Source organism: Polyodon spathula, chromosome 20 (genome assembly GCF_017654505.1).
Source record: "Polyodon spathula isolate WHYD16114869_AA chromosome 20, ASM1765450v1, whole genome shotgun sequence".
Taxonomy (NCBI): domain Eukaryota; kingdom Metazoa; phylum Chordata; class Actinopteri; order Acipenseriformes; family Polyodontidae; genus Polyodon; species Polyodon spathula.
In genome coordinates, this window is record NC_054553.1 from 18,592,911 (window position 1) to 18,610,224 (window position 17,314).

Consider the following 17,314-nt stretch of genomic DNA (forward strand, 5'->3'; position numbering starts at 1 on the left):
TGAGGGTCAGGAAACAACTCCCCAGTAATGTTGTTGAAGCTAACACCCTGAGATTCTTCAAGAAGCTGCTTGATGAGATTCTGGGATCAATAAGCTACTAACAACATTTGTAAACTTTCTTATGTTCTTATGTCATTTGCTTAATTAACGCATGAGCCATACCTGTGTGGAAGCCCTTGCATTCAATATACTTAGTGTCCCTCATTTACCCAGGTGTTTCCATTTTTTTGCCCACTACCTGTATATATGTGTTTGTGTGTGTGGGTGTATATATACAGCTCTGGGAAAAATTAAGAGACCACTGCAAATTTTTCTTAAATCAGCATCTCTATATGTATGGCAGCCATTCCATTCCAGTTTCTGTTGAATTCCAACGCAGGCACACCTCATTCTACTGAATGAGGTACTGATTAGGGGATCACCTGAACCAAATCTTATTTAATGAGGAAAAGTATAAAAACCACTCCTGTGGTCATCACTATCCTCTTGCAATAGGACCAGCTGGATGGCAAAACAGTGCTAGTAGTACCTCAAAAGTAATTGGAATCAAAAAATAACTATTGACCATGCCCAAAGAGTTGAAAAGGAAAGTTTTGAGTGAGGAAAAGAAGGGTTCAGTTCTGGCTTTACTGGCAGAGAGATACAGTGAGCATCGGGTTGCTTCCATCCTTAAAATTTCAAAGACGGCAGTTCATAAGAACAAGGTCAAGCAGCACACATTGGGGACAACAAAGCTACAGACCGGCAGAGGGCGAAAACGACTCCACTGACCGGGATGACCACCAACTCATTCGAGTGTCACTCAGAAACCGTAGGATGACATCAAGTGACCTACAAAAAGAATGGCAAACAGCAGCTGGGGTGAAGTGCATGGCAAGGACGATTCGAAACAGGCTCCTAGGGGCAGGGCTGAAGTCATGCAAAGTTGGGAAAAAGCCCTTCATCAATGAGAAGCAAAGAAAAGCCAGGCTGAGGTTTGCAAAAGACCATAAGGATTGGACTGTAGAGGACTGGAGTAAGGTCATCTTCTCTGATGAGTCCAATTTTCAGCTTTGCCCAACACCTCATTGTCTAATGGTTAGACGGAGACCTGGAGAGGCCTACAAGCCACAGTGTCTCGCACCCACTGTGAAATGTGGTGGAGGATCGGTGATGATCTGGGGGTGCTTCAGCAAGGCTGGAATCGGGTAGATTTGTCTTTGTGAAGGACGCATGAATCAAGCCAAGTACAAGGTTGTCCTGGAAGAAAACTTGCTTCCTTCTGCTCTGACAATGTTCCCTAACTCTGAGGATTGGTTTTTCCAGCAGGACAATGCTCCATGCCACACAGCCAGGTCAATCAAGGTGTGGATGGAGGACCACCAGATCAAGACCCTGTCATGGCCAGCCCAATCTCCAGACCTGAACCTCATTGAAAACCTCTGCAATGTGATCAAGAGGAAGATGGATGGTCACAAGCCATCAAACAAAGCAGAGCTGCTTGAATTTTTGCACCAGGAGTGGCATAAAGTCACCCAACATCAATGTGAAAGACTGTGCTTAAAAATCAGGGTTATTCCACCAAATATTGATTTCTGAACTCTTCCTAAGTTAAAACATTAGTATTGTGTTGTTTAAAAATGAATATGAACTTATTTTCTTTGCATTATTCGAGGTCTGACAACACTGCATTTTTTATTTGTTATTTTGACCAGTTGTCATTTTCTGCAAATAAATGCTCTAAATGACAATATTTTTATTTGGAATTTGGGAGAAATGTTGTCAGTAGTTTACAGAATAAAACAAAAATGTTCATTTTACCCAAACACCTACCTATAAATAGTAAAACCAGAGAAACTGATAATTTTGCAGTGGTCTCTTAATTTTTTCCAGAGCTGTATATAGCCTATACCATTGCTTGCATATTAATGAGCCTGTCACATTGAATAAATCACTATGCACCACTGAATTATAAATTCCATGATAAACTGCCATTTTATTTGTTAATAGTTACAAAACTACTGCCAGAAATGAGTGACGTTACACCTAATTCCTTTAATATATTTAGGGAAGAAGCTCCAGATAACTGGTACAGCACCAACTTTCTGAGTGAAGACAGCAGTCCACCTGAAAAAAAAATAATAATACCAAATAAGTTCACCAGCAACTGTCGAGTAAACCTGTAACAGTAGATGAGGAACAGCTAAATGAAATAGAAGAAAGCAAAGACTGAAAAAAACACAGCATGGGCTGTTAATGTACTTAAGGCTGGTTTAAAGAAAAAAATATGGATATTTTAAGGAAATAAGTTTAAAAAAAAAATCTCAACAACATGAAGCAGTTTTATGCTAGTGCAAAAAGTTCAACTGGAGACCAATATTCAGTTTCCAGTGTTATAACGCTGAGCTGGACTAAATAGATTTAACGCAGAAGTTTTAGCATCTCTGCTGACAGTGAGCTTAAAACCAAGAATGTATTCCTGTCAGTCATGAAAACTCTTAGAAAAGCAGGTAAAGACAAGGCCAGACACCATCCCCTGAATTACTGGCCTAGATTTGAAGTTTCTGCGGGAAATTGAGGCAGCGTCCCCTGACGCCGAGATCGGCTTGGTGCGTAAAGGCTGGTTTGATCTTCAACTTAATTTGGCACGACTTGGATGCGTGGGTGTCCACCAACTAAGAAAAACACCTTTTGAGATCTGAAAGGATGAAAATGAACTTGAATATGTGTGCTTTACATATAACGAGGACACAAACTTACCTGAAGAAACAGCTTCAGGGTCCGTGGCAGCTGCTCCCCTTACTTCCTCGGTGTCATTTGAAACTCTGCCCATCATCAGTGTGTGCTTAGTCCACTAGTTTCTAGTGAGATGCCACCTTCAATGCAGAAATTCACAATAAACTGACATGTGCAATTTATTTTTAATAAGCGAACAATAAATTAAATTTGGGAGTATATTACACTGAGGATGAATACACAATAAAAGCTTCTGGTTTTGTCTTTATTTAACACTGGAACTGCTGAGATTTCAGACTACATACAACCGTTACACCCGCAAAATGTGCAGCTCCATTTTAAAACAGTTTTGATATGAAAATTAAAAATAAACAATCAGATGCAACTTAATATTTTTATTTCTGAACATCATAACATTTTCAGAGCAGAAACACCATATTTACATTGAAAATTAAACTATTCTCATTTTTTTTCAAAATAAATGCAATAAACTTCTGTGTAAACGTAAAGTGTAAAAGCTTTATGCACATATACAATTATAAAACATAAATAACTAGTTCTAAAAATAGCATAAAACAAAAATATAACATAACCTATGCAACATGAAAGTGCTTTTAGTGAAACATAGTTCAAAGGCTCTGTCTGTTTGTTCTGAGTTCTATTACACCTTTCTAAGTGCAATCTACGTAGAAAACACACTTTTCAACTGTACCAATGCATTGTCACAGACTGGCTTTTCACAACAGGCAGAGACATCAAAAGTTTATTGCATTTAGCAACCTGGCATTGTCTTTTATTCCGTGTACCGGTGGGCGCAGTGCTGGCTGAAGATTGAGGGGCATTTGCCAGCCGGCTTTCTTATCTTGTATCAAAATGTTTCTGCCGAAGCTCCAGGGCTAACTGCAAAATGAAGTCTCCCCGAGTGATTGTGTTGCCAGTGCACTCCTTGTATTAATGAGTACCAGCTTTGACAGAATACTGCCGTGTCTTTTGATCCAGTATAGCCATACCGTACTTCGAGAGCTTAGAATAAGCACTTTTTTTTTTGCAGCTGTACACACTCAGGGTGGCACAGTGGTTCTGCCTGAAGAGTGTAGTGGAGTGCAGGGGGACTCGCACGGCTTGAGCTGTTGGTGATAACTCTATTCAGAGGACAGGCAGATTAGAAAAAAGTAGGGTAGCTATATCACACTATATGACACACCTAAATAAGCTCTGGTGCAACCAATTGTCTTTAGAAGTCACATAATTAGTTGAATGGAGTCCACCTACGTGCAATTAAGGTGTTTCACGTGATTTCAGGTTAAATACACCTGTCTCTGGGAGGTCCCACAGTTGGTTAGTACATTTCCTAACAAAAACTACATCATGAAGATGAAGGAACATTCAAAGCAAATACGGAATAAGGTTCTTCAAAAGCACCAATCAGGCGTAGGATATAACATTTCCAAAGCTTTGAATATCCCCCGGAGCACAGTAAAGTCCATTGTTAAAAAATGGAGAGAATATGACACAACTATGAATCTGTCTAGAACAGGCCGTCCTCAAAAACAGAATATCCAGGCAAGAAGGGCACTAGTCAGGGAGGCCACCAAGAGGCCAACGGCAACTCTAAAGGAGTTACAGTCTTCCACGGCTGAGCTGGGAGACACTGTTTATACGGCAACAATAGCCCGGGTACGTCACAAAACTGGCCTTTATGGGAGAGTGGCAAAAAGAAAGCCATTGTTGAAAAAAACTCACATCAAATCTTGGCTAGAGTTTGCCAGAAGGCATGTGGGAGACTCTGAGACCAAATGGAAGAAGATTCTATGGTCTGATGAGACCAAAATAGAGCTTTTTGGCCTCAACGTTAAGCACTATGTTTGGTGCAAGCCTAACACTGCACCATCCTGAGAACACCATGCTTCATGGTGGGGATGGTGTTCTCAGAATGGTGCTGTGGCAGCATCATGCTATGGGGATGCTTCTCTGCGTCAGGGCCTGGAAAGCTTGTGAAGATAGAGGGCAAAATGGATGCAGCAAAGTACAGAGAAATCCTGGAGGAAAACCTGCTGAAATCTGCACGAGACCTGGGACTTGGGAGAAGATTCATCTTCCAGCAGGACAATGACCCCAAACATACAGCCAAAGCCACACTGGAGTGGTTTAAAAACAAAAAGGTCACGGAGTGGCCCAGTCAAAGCCCAGACCTCAATCCAATTGAGAATAATTGAAAATTGCTGTTCACCAAAAGTCCCCATCCAACTTGACGGAGCTTGAGCAATTTTGCAAAGAAGAATGGGCAAAAATTGCAGTGTCCAGATGTGCAAAGCTGGTAGAGACTTAGCCAAATAGACTCATGGCTGTAATTGCTGCCAAAGGTGCCTCTACCAAATATTGACTCAAGGGTGTGAATACTTATGCAATCAATTATTTTCTGTTTTGTATTTGTAATTAATTTAGAACAATTTGTAGATTTTATTTTACACTTTGACATTATGGACTTTTTATGTGTTGATCAGTGGCAAAAGCTCCTAATTAAATCCATTTTGATTCCATGTTGTAACACAGTAAAATGTGGAAAAGTCCAAGAGAGGGGGGGTGAATACTTTTGAGAGCCACTGTATACCACTTGGCTTGTGTTATTAGGCACAATAAAAGTGGATCAAATGCATGAAAAACACAAGCAAAGTTAGTAGAAACAATTAGGGCAGCCTTGGCCCCCATCGGTTTTACAGTTGTGCCTGTTTGCTTTGTGCTGTGCAAGGTTGCCCCAATGCTTTCTTGAAACTTTTCTTGTATTTTTGATATCTCTACTTTAAATGGCTGGGCACTTCTAATAACTTGGTGTTTTTTCACAGTTCGAATGTGTTTTTGTTTCAGATATAACTAAGAGTGCAGTGGGCTCCGGTGCTTCTGCAGCCCGGCTGTGCCAGCTCTCAGTTAACCACCACATGCCTCACCCTCTTCTCATTCTATAGCATTCCCACTGCCTCCCTATTTGACTGTTTGTTGTGAATTTTAGTGCAACTGAAAAATGTAAAAAGTCAGCAACATTACATCAAAGTAGGCTCATCTCTAAAGTGTGAAGAAAGCAATGGTTCCTTGTCTCTTTTGAGATGTTGGGTTCATTCCATTATACAGTAAGTAGGCCTACCTACCTACTCACAGTTCATCAGTATATCACAGTACATCGCATCACAACGCATCGCATCATAGTACATCACCATCACAGTATATCATAGTACATCACCATCACAGTGCATCACAGTATATCATAGTATATCACCATCACAGTGCATCACAGTATATCATAGTACATCACCATCACAGTACATCACAGTATATCATAGTACATCACAGTGCATCACAGTATATCATAGTATATCACCATCACAGTGCATCACAGTATATCATAGTACATCACCATCACAGTACATCACCATCACAGTACATCACAGTGCATCACAGTACATCACCATCACAGTATATCACAGTACATCACATCACAGTACATCACATCATAGTACATCGCATCAGTACATCACCATCACAGTACATGGCATCACAGTACAGTACATCACAGTGCATCGCAGTGCATCACAGCACGTCACAGTACAGTACCTTCAACAGCTGCAGGTTAGTCTGTGCGGTGGGGGCTGTGAATTGATTCTGAACGCTGAGTGCAGCTGTGTGGTACCCGCTTCGTAACACACACTCGCACGCAAGCAATGCACGCACACGCTCAGCAGGCAGGGGTTCATTAAGAGTTTTACACATATTGAGAACCACTGTTACAGTTGTGATAAAACTTGGTTGGGAAATGTTTGGAGTTAGTTTTTAAGAGTATCAAATTATGGGGCTTCTGTGTAAAGAGGTGTCTTTCCATCTATACTGATGTAAATGTCACGGTTACATTTGTACTTATATCTAGGGATTATTAAACCTTAGTTACAGAATTCTTTAGTATAAGTTTCAGGTTATTGAAATCTCTTTCATTTCTACATGTACAGTATATAGAGGTAGGTCATGGGGTAACACTTACAGCTAGTTTTGCATTTACAGCCACGTTAGGAACCTTTCTCTCCACCTGTTAGGAAGCTCAATTTGAGGGTACTACCATACGTTCTATGATAGCAGAACACTCTGATAGAATGCTTCGCCTTAAACACAGGTCAAAATGATTACAATATCAATAAAGACACTGTTTACCACATTGCACCATTTTTATGAGTTCAACTATGTGAGAGAGTCCCAAGTCCATTATTGTGGGGTTACAGTTGATTGTTTTTTTATGATTTCTGGTAACTGCAGCGTCTTGTTTTTAATTTCTCCAGATTGGTTACGGGACAACCGAAAACAGCCCAGTGACTTTCTTGGGCTTCCCAAAGGATGAAATTAAGAGGAAAACTGAGACCGTGGGATACATCTGCCCGCACACTGAGGTGAGTGGTGTCAGAGTGGGCTCCGAGACTGTAGGATACATCCTCCCGCACACTGAGGTGAGTGGTGTCAGAGTGGGCTCCGAGACTGTAGGATATGCCCTCCCGCACAGTGAGGTGAGTGGTGTCAGAGTGGGCTGTAGTAACGACCGCTTTAGTAGCAAGATTCTTTTCAAATGGAATTGCTTAGTAAAGTCAATCTGTTGATACTTTGAAATTGAGTCGATGAGGTCGTTAATAAATACATTTCTCGCTAAACAAGAATTCCTCCATGCATTTTCTCTGGTACCGTTTGCTCGCCTCTGCGATAAATAAACTCAACATGATTAGAAGTAGCCACCAAACACTTACAGTATTGTAATAACATTTTATATGCATACAAACGTATGAAAGTGTACACTGTAGATAGTGTGGTCAAAATTACAAATACATTTAGGCAAAATCCATGTCAATGATCTGTTGCCTGTAAGGAAACTTTATTGTAATATGTAGTTTTTATTCAAATAAAATCTACAGTAGAGGTCAGTTGTCATATAATGTACATTTCCAGAGTTCCAGAGTTATCAAGGCTACAGTTGCCTTGATAATTTCTGTAACAGTATACTGGGTGCAAATAACGGTATATCAATTTAGCAATACAACAAATATTCCATACGGTTACAGATGATTAAAACAAGTGAATCAATCTCATTCATAACCACAAGTATAGAAAAGGTTTAAATATGTTTATAACTATAACTATTGGATTATCTAGGTAGTCTGTAAGGAATTAACCCTGTCCTGTACACTCTCTCTATCTGTATCATCTGTTACAGTTCTGTTTCAAGATGAGTTATACACTGTTTCGTTAATTAAAACCCTCCTTTTTCAAGTGCAAATCAACTCCTGATCAATTATGACAATTAACACGGATTTGCTTTCAAATTCCCACACAAAGAAATAGTCGCAAGAAGCACTGCTTGTTAAGATATTAACATTATTTCATAGATCAACATCATTACATAAATCACATTGGCACAATTATTTAATAACAAAGAAAGCATAATGACCGCTTGAAAATGCCAAAATCAATGTTACGTATCGATTTTTTCATTATCTTTAAGACCTTTTGAAAATCCTGCTGGAGGGTTTGGTTCTCCAGACATCTTTTGATTTCAGTCAGTAGGTGGCTCTGTGGTACTGCAGTGACACGGCACACTACTGATTCTTTGATTATTTTCACTCCAGGGACATCTGCAGCCAAAAGGAATAGTTTTAAACTCAGTTTCTATTTGATAACGGGACGAGTGGAGGAGTGGCCTGTTTCTGAAGGAGGGCTTCCCTTTATTAAACGGAAGAAGAGGAAGCTGTATTTATATTAGATTGCCATGATAGAGGTGACAGACACAAAATCCGAAACATTAGCAAACAAGAAACAAATATTCTCCAGCAATTTGCACAGAACTTATTTACGAGTAGGGTTGGGTAGAAATTCAATATATGTTTTTCCCTTTTTATCTTTGTTATATATTTACTTAATTTGTATAGAAAAGCATATGCACTTGCGAACAGGAACAAGCTAACAGGCTTTGAATTTAGGGAAGGACTATGAAGCTGGAATGTAATGTTGGGATTACATGAATGCAGTAGGAGGCTATAGATGAGGACAGTCAGCATATAAGGGTTGCTTCCCAAACCCACTTGCAGTATCCATTGATACCAGCAGCACCCAGTGGAAACAGGGCTGTGATGTGACCTGTCTTTGGCTTGAAAGCCAGTGCATTGAAGAGGGGTGTCTTGGAAATACTTGAAAGCCCTCGATTTCATTTTCTTGCTTCATATTACCAAGCAAATACATTTTTTTCAAAACTGAAATTTTTGTGGGTGATCAAGACTTTTCGCAACAGCTTTTTAATTAATTAATTAATTAATTTTTTTAATCAAGATGTGAACCCTATGCGAGTATTGTACTGTATAAATTGACTGTCCAGGCAATATTTCTCACGAAAGTTTGTTCAAACAGAAACAAGAGCCGCCACCTCTCTACCAGCAGTGGTATTGGGGGGAATACGGCAGGCTTGAAAACCCAAACAAAAATGCGCAAGTAATTCTCCAATCCAAGTCCACAGTGCACAAAATAACGCTCTTCAAATCCAGTGCTCAGAAAGTGCTGGCTGTTGAATCATGGTGAGTGTCTGTGCAGTGGAGGAAGTGCTCAAAGTGCTGGCTGTTGAATCGTTGTGAGTGTCTCTGTGCAGTGAAGGAAGTGCTCAGAGTGCTGGCTGTGGAATCATGGTGAGTGTTTCTGTCTGTGCAGTGAACGAAGTGCTCAGAAAATGCTGGCTTTGTAACTCCCCCTCTGTAATAAACAAACAAACACGTAACAAAACAAACAATGCTTCGGCCATAGGTTAGGTTCTCAGCGCAAGGGGCTGTACTCACATAGCTGCGTCCTCTTTGTACTACCCAACTCCTCCCTGCAATTGGCACAGCGCCACTGTTTATCCAATCGCTGCCAGGTCCGTAGCTGATCACATGGGAATCATTTTCCATACGTGTAGCTATGCACTTCCTGTTTCCTGTTTATGGGGAAGCATACTACCAACCTTACACAGCGCCCTTTCTAATCGAGAGGGAGAGTTACAGCTGTTTCTTTCTCTCTTTATTACACAAGCCTATCAGGCTTTTCCAGGACACCCTCAAATAGGGTTACTTTTCACTGTTGTGTCTTCGGTACAACCATAGCTTCCAACACACAAACATACATTGTGAAGTAAAACTGAGTTGGTGTACAGTATTATGGTACTGAGGAAAGCATTATGAAAAAGTTTGTCTGTGAGGTGAAACCGTAGAGCTACCGGCAGATTGAGGCGTCCTCCTGTCCATGTCTGAACAGAATCCTTCCTGACCTTGCTATGTTGCAGGCTAAAATAGTGAACCCCAACACGGGAGAGATTGTGCCCCTGAACACTGCCGGAGAGCTGCTGATCCGGGGGTACTGTGTTATGCTGGGGTACTGGGGCGACCCTGAAAAGACAGCGGAGAGCATCACCACCGAACACTGGTACAAAACCGGGTGAGTGATGGGGCAGGAATCGAATGCAAGTTACATTGTTTGTTACTCATTTTGTAGCTTGAAACCCCTGCAGTCCTGATTAGTTAAAAGAGTGCTAACCAAGGTTTTCATCTTACATCTTGCTCACAGTCAGTTTTATCACTGGTTCGCCCTTTTCTTTTGTTGAAGCCCTTGTTGATCTGTGCTTGTGTCTAATATACAGACATTATAGAAAGTGGTGCAGATAGACTGCAGTCCCAGCTTGGATACTGTAATGAGATGGAGGCAGCTCTTGATGTGAGATCTGCTCAAGCTTGTTGCTCTCGGGCGGCATTGGTGACTGTGCTTCCCTCTTGCAGAGACATTGCCACCCTGGATGAGTATGGCTACTGTAAGATCGAGGGCCGCATTAAGGACATGATTATCCGTGGAGGAGAGAACATCTACCCAGCCGAAATCGAGCAGTTCCTCCACACACACCCCAAGGTCCACGAGGTCCAGGTAAAAGAATCCTTACTGCATGGTGCTTGTCATGAAAACATACCCGCTCACAGTGTCTAGAAAAGCACGTCCTCATTGCCTCTGCCAAGCCGACTGCTCAGGAGTGAGAAGGGGGTCACTGGGACTGCTGAGCTTCATGTGTGTTGGACTGTTGTGTTGTCTACAAGACGTAGATATGTCAGGCTCTGATTTCAACCATTTAAAAAAATCCATCCATGCAGTAATAGCCTGGCATCAGCCGCCCTGTACTCGTATAATACATACAAAATCTCTCCTATAAGAAGACAAAACGCAGCAACAGCACTGAGCTGCTTTACTGGTAGACAAGGCTGAGAGGCGCGCTAGGTCTGGAAAGCAGCAGGACTGATAGACCAGGCTAAGAGCTGCTCTAGGTCTGGAAAGCAGCAGGACTGATAGACCAGGCTAAGAGCTGCTCTAGGTCTGGAAAGCAGCAGGACTGATAGACCAGGCTAAGAGCTGCTCTGGGTCTGGAAAGCAGCAAGACTGATAGACCAGGCTAAGAACTGCTCTAGGTCTGGAAAGCAGCAGGACTGATAGACCAGGCTAAGAGCTGCTGTAGGTCTGGAAAACAGCAGGACTGATAGACCAGGCTAAGAGCTGCTCTAGGTCTGGAAAGCAGCAAGACTGATAGACCAGGCTAAGAGCTGCTCTAGGTCTGGAAAGCAGCAGGACTGATAGACCAGGCTAAGATCTGCAGAATCCAAAGTAGTAAAATGTGTGAATCCTGGGGGGGTTAAGGCTCATTCTGATCAGTAGGGGGCGCTGAAGTGCACTACAGTGAATAGGGAAGGCCAGTGCTGCACTCCCTGTGGGAGCTGATGAGTTCAGTGTTACTGTGCCACTCTTCCTGCACTCCAGTGAGGGCGTGTCTTTACTGAAGGAGTCACTGGAGATCTTGAAAGATCCAGTTTCCTGAAGGCACTTAAGATTCCTCTCTCATCACTCTTCACAGGTGATTGGTGTGAAGGACGAAAGGATGGGAGAAGAGGTGTGTGCCTGCATCAGACTGATGGCGGGGGTGGAGTGCACAGCCGAGGAGATCAAGGCCGCCTGCAAAGGGCAGGTGAGTGGGGGGGGGGGGGGGGGGTAATTAGACAAGCCAGCTGCTCTGCTGTTTTTCCATGTTGGATTCTTGTGTGCTAAAGTCTACCCCACACTAATAAAGAGGGTTCCCTTTCAAACTGATCACTGCATCATCTCTGACATACTGCTTAACATAAGAACAGCCCTGTAATTATTATTTTAGAAAATTGACACCTTGTTTATTATCTAATAGTTTTGTGTTTTATGCAGATTTCCCATTTCAAAATCCCTCGGTACGTGATTTTCGTGGAGACATACCCGCTCACAGTGTCTGGAAAGGTAGGTCCTCCTTGCTGCTTCTGCCTGTCTGGAGGCTGCCAGGCTGTCTCTGGTCAGTGAGCTTAGAGAATGCACTCAGCCACATTGACCAGGACTGTGCGGCCTGAGAAGACTGGTGTGCTGTTATCTTGCACAATGGCAATTGTGTGGTGTTTAGGCTTGAGAACAGGGCTTGTGCAGTGCTGCTAATATACCACTCAAATGAGCCAGAACGTTTTGGGGGAAAAAAATACACAGCATTGGCAACAAGGATATGAATACAAAGTTGTTTTTATAAATGACAGAACATTGGGCCCTATATTCCATTGTGCTGTAATGACAAGGCAGGGTTTATTTAATTTAGGAAGGTCCAAAATGACAATGTAATCCCACTTTGTGTAGTGAAACTTGCTTCTCGTTTTCCTCTTACTCTTCAATTACATTTTAAACTGAGGTATTTGACTGAAATGCACGGTCATTTTCAACACACACCTTTCTAAAGGAAAGTGGAACTCAGGCAAACATGTTTTGGTGACAGCTTTTGCATCACCATAACGAGGGCTGTTAGTTAATTGTAACAAGCAGGCTTCCCTCAGTTTCATGTGAGTACTGATTGAATGGTTCTGCCAGTAGCTTGCACAGGTGGGCAACTCTGTAAAGAGCTACCCGTGGTGAACCGGTACCAAGGTCATCAACCCGCTCTTTTGAATTTGATTTTCAGGGGGCAGTTTTTCAAAATTTTTAATCTGGATAACAGTGATCCAGATTTTGTTTTCCGATATTTTTTGTTCCAGATTTTTTATCTGGAACGTTTTGATCTTTTTTTACAGACAGTGTCATTGCTGGATTACTTGTATCCATATTCCAAATAATTATGCTTACGAAATCCGTTTTGTTTTTAAAGGAATCTCGATCACAAAATCTAGGATTACAGAATCCAGATCACCCGATCCAGATTATGTTTTGAAAAATCGGTCCCATTAGTGGAATTTGTGAAAATATGAAAAATGTGAAAATTAAAGCTGTGTGAGAACTCACTCTTCACCTGAAGTTATTTTATTTTTTTTATTATTATTATTTTATATGTTGTATATCAGCTGCAGCTCAGTTTAAGAATACTTATTATACCATAACTTAATTCATGACCTTGCTTTATAATTTGAAAGATATCACATGTATCATATATAAAGATATCATGTAGCATATATCATATGTCACAGTGTCATAAATTAATACTTAAGCCCATTTACATTTCTTAATTAATAACTCAATAAAATACTTTTATTTAAACATATACAATGATGCAATAAAAGAAAAACAAAGGTGTAAGGGTGGGTATGGGAAGGGATGGATATATTTACAGGAGGTGTGGTTTAATTCCATGTTGGAGGTTTTTTAGGAATATATCATTACCAGTGTCATATGGACACCACCCCCCCCCCCCCCCCCAAAAATTTAATTTCAGGATGCCGAATTGAATCCCCTTACAAAATCCATAATTAATTTTCAGGAGTTACGTACTTGAAATCCCATTGTTCACTCAGTTAATCCAAAATCACATTGTTCACCCAGTTACGTACTTTATAATGACATTGTTCACTCAGTTACGTGCTTTATAATGACATTGTTCACTCAGTTAAGTGCTTCATAATGACATTGTTCACTCAGTTACGTGCCTCATAATGACATTGTTCACTCAGTTACGTGCTTCATAATGACATTGTTCACTCAGTTACGTGCTTGTTATTTAAGACGTCGATGGGTGATAATTTTTGCTTTTACAGACTGAAACAAAACACAGCACACTTATTAGGAAAAGTGTACCTGCATGAAACCAACAGAGTGTACTTTAGTATATCAGAGTGTAGAATTTGTGTAAAATGTTGTGTATTTTGTGCTACACATTTGGTAACTTTACAGTATGTAGTCAGAAAATCTGGTTGCTCCTCAGTTGCAAATTATTACATAGACAAGATAAACATTTAAAGATTGTACTGTATTTGTACATAACATGTCTTGGAATAATCAATCACCAATTGTTTTACACATTTTGGGGTTATTGGTTTAATATACAGACTTCTATACTTACTAATATTTTTGTTGTTGAGTGGTCATTTTTAAATGATTGGGATGTTTTAGTCTGTTGGGGGAGGGAATAGTCAAGACATATAAAATACACCATTAACATCTTAAAAAGTGATTTAAAACAATGCATACTACTGTAAAAAGTAAAGTAAGTACACACAAGCACAAAAAATAACATCCAGTGAATGAAACTCCCCAGAAGGAAGTTCTTGTTTGCTTTGCTTTGCTGTAATGTAGGGTGTTGATGCATGTCCAGGGAAAAGCCCTTTTTTTCTTCTCTCTTTTTTTTTTTTTTTAGTGTTTAACTTCTGACCAGAGCATAGCGGTAATAAAAATGAAACACACCCAGAAATAAACTTTCATAACAAATGAGCATTCTTTTATAGCACTTAATGTTTAATTATTACGTTATATACTTTTTTCGCAGTACCCTCATGTTTTGTCGTGATTTTTTGTGCTTACAATAGAATCGTGCCCCTGATAACTGTACGTAAAAATAAATTGCTAAATAAATGCATACTAATTATTGATTTGTCCCATACACAAAATAATACATTTATTTATTTTTTTGTATTTTACTTTAATATTTGTAACATGAACAACTTCAGTTCAGTACCCAGGGTTTATTATTACTATTATTATTATTATTATTAATTGGTCATTTAGCAAACGATTTTATCCAAAGCGACTTAGAGTAGTAGGGGGCGACTCCTCAACCTCAGACAGGTCAACCTGTATCTGAGCTAAAGAAGTTTAAAAATGTTGATGATGCAACAGCTGGTTCACCACGGTGAACCCCCAAAACACCTATTTCCGAATCACCACAAAACCAGTGCACAGGTTCACCTTTCAGCGAATAGCATACGAGTTCCATGTCTTGCCATTTGGCCTGTCTCTCGCTCCTCGTGCTTGGACGCTATCCTTGCCCCATTGAGACTCAAAAGCATCAGGGTACTATATTATCTGAACGACTGGCTCGTTTGTGCCACGGAACTTGTCACACGGAACTTGTCACTAGCCACCTTCAGGGGTTGAGTCTTCGGTGATCATGCAAAGAGCCAGCTCACACCTTCTCAGTCAGCCACGTAGCTACGAGTGTGCATGGACTCCACTCTGTCAGACAGCAGTGCAGAAAATTGCCATCTGTTTAGAGCTATTTCAACTCAACAGAGAAGCAGCTTCTCAGACCCTACCTTTGGGTCTCCTGTGCATGCGCCCTCTGCAATCCTGGCACAACAGGGTTTTTCAGCCCGCATTGAACTGCGACCGGCCTATTGACTGTGTATTATCACTGTCTAAAGGCATTCTCTTGGTGGAAACAGTCATCCCATCTGCGCCTCTGCATAGCGCTGTGCAGTGTCACCAGAAGGGAGGTCCAGCCTGGGTTGGTGCGCTGTGTAGAATGACGGGTGCACAAGGTGTGTGGAACTTCCCTTTTGCAGGGTCTCCACATAAGAGTTTACCTGTCCTTGCAACATATTTTGCAGGAGGTTCAAGTGAGATGTGCTTGTACAACAGTGGTGGCTTACATTAACCACCAGGATGGCCTAAGGACGCCCAGTCTCCATCGCGTAGCCCACAAGCTTTTGCCTCGCTGCGGGCAGTGTCTGATGTGACAAACTGGGAGGACCTCCTCTCAAGGAGAATTCCCAGCGCCTCAGAGTGGAGGCTTCACCCTGAGGTGGTGAACCTCATTTGGGAGAGGTTCGGGAGATCTCCCAGGAATCAACCCACTGTCCCCTCTGGTTCTCCACCTGCTGGCAGTAGATGCCTTGACACACTGGTGGCCGAGGCAACCGTTATATTCCTTCCCACCGCTCGCCTTGCTTCGGCTGTGTGTGGAGAAAATCTGGTAGGACCGGGCCAAACTGCTGCTAGTAGCCCCACATTGGCCCAGGAGACTGGTTTTCAACCCCGATGCAGCGGAGACTGCCCAAGCACCGCAATCTGCTCAGTCAGGTGCAGGGGGCCTGGTTCTGGCCCCTGAACAGCTGCATTTGAGCCGTCTGGGTCTGTCCAATAGAATTATAGGAAAATTCCAGATCAGCATCCATATATTCCCAATATGGGTACAAGTGAGTTGTCTGCCTCATGGGTTCTACACCACGACACTGTATATACAGGACAGTGTGCTGTGTTCAGAGCAGACACTGCTGTACTGTATCTTTAACTAATTCTGCTTATAATGTAATTTGCCTTTTTAGTTGAATGACTTAAAACTGATTTACACAAAAACAAGTTAGTTCACTTTGAAAAAAAACCCTATAAGTATAATTTTGTATTCTCAAAAGTCTGTTTACAATATTCCTAATCTCACCTGCTCTTCTTCCAGGTTCAGAAGTATAAACTGAGGGAGAGCGTGGAAAAGGATCTGGGGCTATGAGCGCATCCAGCCATCTTCTGTGGAGTCAAGAGAAACCAGACTGCCTGGACATGTCTTCCTATACATATCACAGCCTACCCAGACCAGCATTAAACAGGACAGGGCAGCTCTCACGAATCCAAATCTAAACCAAAACATTTTGTAAATGTTTGTAGTGTAGTCAGTTCAGTAAGGATTAACTAAATGTACACTGCACCAATAGCTTTATACTTCATTTATCTTGTGCAGAACTTGTCAGTACAATTGACAGAGCTAATCCTCTCTCATTTCTCCTAAATGACAAATGGTGCATGCTACAAATACAAAATTAAATGGTTTAGTGCAGCCTTTCTATACAACTAATTTAATGATTTTTTAAAAGATTCCAAGTAAAGCAGGGTTGTTTTTTTTCTTCAGGGCTTTTCTTTATAAGCTATAATTTGAGTGCATGGTGTATATCTTAATAGGAACGATGCACACATTTATTAGAATCAGATTGCTTTCTACTAAGTTTGAATGTTTTCAATAAAACGAGGCGTTTCATTTTTAATTGTATAGTATAATAAAATGTCCAGCAGGTGTAAATAGTTTTGGAATGTAACCAAGAAGGTAAGCCAGGGATGCCTTTTGGTGAAGCATTTTCTAAAGTTTTTTTTAAAAAAGACAAACAACATAAGCATTTTAAAATAATTTATATTATACATTAACAAATAATTTAAAATGCAGAGTTTTTATATAATACTGTATATGGTCACAGTGATGAGGAAGGTGCAATCACTATTCAAGAGCTTTAAAATACACAGCTAACAAAAAAATCCCAGTACATCTCAC

General features: G+C 41.0%; 1 protein-coding gene across 1 annotated transcript in view; it reads left to right on the forward strand.

Moving 5' to 3' along the window:
* acsf2 (acyl-CoA synthetase family member 2) overlaps window positions 1-17,033 on the forward strand; it is an 89,884-nt gene extending 72,851 nt beyond the window's left edge. The window contains exons 11-16 of the mRNA XM_041220700.1: window positions 7,035-7,142; window positions 10,043-10,194; window positions 10,533-10,674; window positions 11,648-11,758; window positions 11,989-12,057; window positions 16,454-17,033. Of these exons, the coding sequence (XP_041076634.1) occupies window positions 7,035-7,142; window positions 10,043-10,194; window positions 10,533-10,674; window positions 11,648-11,758; window positions 11,989-12,057; window positions 16,454-16,504 (633 nt within the window). The 3' untranslated portion in view covers window positions 16,505-17,033. The remainder of the gene's footprint in view (window positions 1-7,034; window positions 7,143-10,042; window positions 10,195-10,532; window positions 10,675-11,647; window positions 11,759-11,988; window positions 12,058-16,453) is intronic.
* Window positions 17,034-17,314: the final 281 nt, after the last annotated feature.